Source organism: Corvus brachyrhynchos, unplaced genomic scaffold (genome assembly GCF_000691975.1).
Source record: "Corvus brachyrhynchos isolate BGI_N302 unplaced genomic scaffold, ASM69197v1 scaffold209, whole genome shotgun sequence".
In the NCBI taxonomy this organism is placed as follows: domain Eukaryota; kingdom Metazoa; phylum Chordata; class Aves; order Passeriformes; family Corvidae; genus Corvus; species Corvus brachyrhynchos.
In genome coordinates, this window is record NW_008246056.1 from 2,132,514 (window position 1) to 2,135,070 (window position 2,557).

The 2,557-nt window shown below is 47.7% G+C and overlaps 1 protein-coding gene across 1 annotated transcript in view; it reads right to left on the minus strand.

Annotated features, from left to right (window-relative positions):
- Positions 1-83: 83 nt before the first annotated feature.
- REP15 (RAB15 effector protein) overlaps positions 84-2,557 on the minus strand; it is a 3,796-nt gene continuing 1,322 nt past the window's right edge. Inside the window, exon 2 of the mRNA XM_008642482.2 lies at positions 84-2,551. Within this exon, the coding sequence (XP_008640704.1) occupies positions 2,449-2,551 (103 nt within the window). The 3' untranslated portion in view covers positions 84-2,448. The remainder of the gene's footprint in view (positions 2,552-2,557) is intronic.

Below are 2,557 nucleotides of genomic sequence, written 5' to 3' on the forward strand. Positions count from 1 at the left end.
CAACACCCACTTCGGCTGTGCCTTCTGCACGGCAGGCAGATGGAACCTTCCCAAAGGGATGCTCTCACTAACGGGCCGTCCTTCTCTGCCCCTTCTCCGGGCAGAGGGAATGCTGACCCTCCGAGCAAGACCCCCGAGCGAGGCCGAGTTCATCGACTACTTCCAGAAAACCCAACGGGCTTTTAACTCCTTGGTAAGACATGGAGGAGTTTCCATCCCATGCAGGGACAGGGCTTTTCCCCATGTATCCCAGCAGCAAGTGCTTAGAGGGAAATTCGAGCAGAAAACACTGCCAAGGGACAAAGGTGTGAATTCCAGGTTCCTCAGAACCCAGGACAAACCTTTTGTCATGTTACTACACAAATTGCCCTGGGATTTCACTGGCAGAGGGCTGCACCTTACCTGGTCCATCAGCACGTGCAGTCACAGAAGCCTGGGGATGGCTGTGAGTCACCTGAGCTGAGGCTCCAGCTTGGCTGAGTGGATGAACATGGTCAGATTTACATGGTTAAATACTTTTCACTGTTGTTAGCCAGAATCCAGAGCCTTGGCCAATTCCCACCATGGCTGAGGGCCCAGGGGCCTGAGCTAAAGCCCACAAGGGAACGGGCCAGAGTGTGGTGCAGCCTGGGCAACATGACCCAGCTCCCAACTTACCAAGCCTATGTGACATCTCTGAGGTACCAGAGCCCTTTGAAGGACACAAATCAACAACTGCCCCAGTGTGTAACTCTCATAGTTCAAACTCTGTACAGTCAAGACACTTTGATTTTCCCCTTCTATTATTGAGAAAGCATCCAAAGGAAAAAAAGCCCAGTTTTCAAGTGAGCTTTTCTACAGAACGGGATAGCTGAAGTCACATTAGTTGTAACATACCAATTTAATGCAATATTAAAGTTTTCTGCAGCTCTTTTATAAACCGTTATCAATCCTGCTGCAGTATTGATTATTTTGTTAGCTCAAACAGGCAAAAAAAACCCCAATCCCCCACAGCTGTGCAGGTGCTCTATGCAACACACCAGAACTGTCCCCTCTGTCCCACCAAACCCAGCCACACAGAGCATACAGTGACAGCAGCTCTTTAAAAACAATTCTGTCTCAATGAACTGTTTCAGTACTGAAAGGCCACCCTTCTCCAAACCCAGCTACGTTTGTGACTCAGCAAAAATGTCAGAGTTCTCTGTGTTTATTTCAGTTCCCCTTTCAGACTCCCTGCCTCTGCCATGGAATGCTGCAAACACTCATGGCACTGATGTCTCAGCCTTTTTGGGCTCTTTTTTAATGGCTCTTTAAGTAACAGCCTCTGATTCTCAACTCTCACAGCTGCCCCCATCTTACAATTCAAATAGTAAATAGTGAAAGATGAATGAGTTTTCAAAATTATTTTTGTTCTGTTAAATGACTAAATTTATACAAAAACTAGAGGCAGATGAGTTTTGCACTGACAAGACTATTCAGACAGCTATAACCAAAGTGAGTTTACCAGTTTGACTATGGATCAGGTCCTCCTTCACTGATTAACAGTAAAGAAAGTAATTGTAATTGTATAACCCAAAAGCCCCACTTAGTGCAGTAAAAGCTGAGGGAAATAGAATAAATCAAGCCCATAAATGCCATCAGCTGCTAAGCTACTGAAAAGAAATTCCAAGTGAAATAATCTTGCCTCCTCCAGATTTGCTCTCTGCTGTGAGTGGTCAGGAGCTGCCTCTGTTGCTATGAAGAGGAAAAGGTCCCACCCACATCAGGCCTGGTTTTTGTCCCCATTGCTCGATTTTTCCCAATTTTTCTTGAACACCTGCCCCTAGCTTTTGCCACACCTTGCTCTGACACAGCCACTCAGCGAGAAAAGCTTTGCAGTTGGTCCCGGCCCTGCCTTTTGTTCACAGCTCCAAGGCCCTGTGGAGCCTGGCACCAGTTAGGGGACAGGTAAGTAATAAGTGTCTCGCAGATCCCATTTCTTGCACTTGGAAGGGCTTTTCCTCTTAACTGAAACCAGCTCACTCCTCCAAATCAGTCATTTTAAGGCCTTTCAAGCTCACTGCAACTCTTCTGACCAGCACCAGCACATTTTCATTTTTGCACACTCACCCTCCTAGGACAAAAAAAAATCTGCCACACAGCAAACAAAGGCAGTGAGTCAAATCTACCAGGACCTCCCCAGAGCTCTGGCTGATAAAGCTTCCAGCAGCTCCAGCCAAGACTTAATGTCTGGCGAACAAAATGTTCTGGAAAAACGCTGGGCCTTCTATAAACACATTTTTCTGGCAGGTCCATCCAGTTGTTTTAAAACCTGGAGAGGCTGACTCAGCCTGGCTTCTGCAGGAGCTAAGGGAACACGACAGGTTGAGGGGAAGGTGGAGGGAATGGAGTGTGGGGAGGAAAGACGGGCAGAGCCAAGCCCCGTACAGGCCCTGGTGCTGCATGGAGCCACTGCTCCTGCTCAGCTGCTCACACAAAGTTTATGTACACATTGCCCACGTCCTTCAGCCCATTTTTGGTGCCCAGGCAATTTTCCAGCATGTCTTTTGTGGGCAGGAAGCTGTCAGTGCTGCTGGCA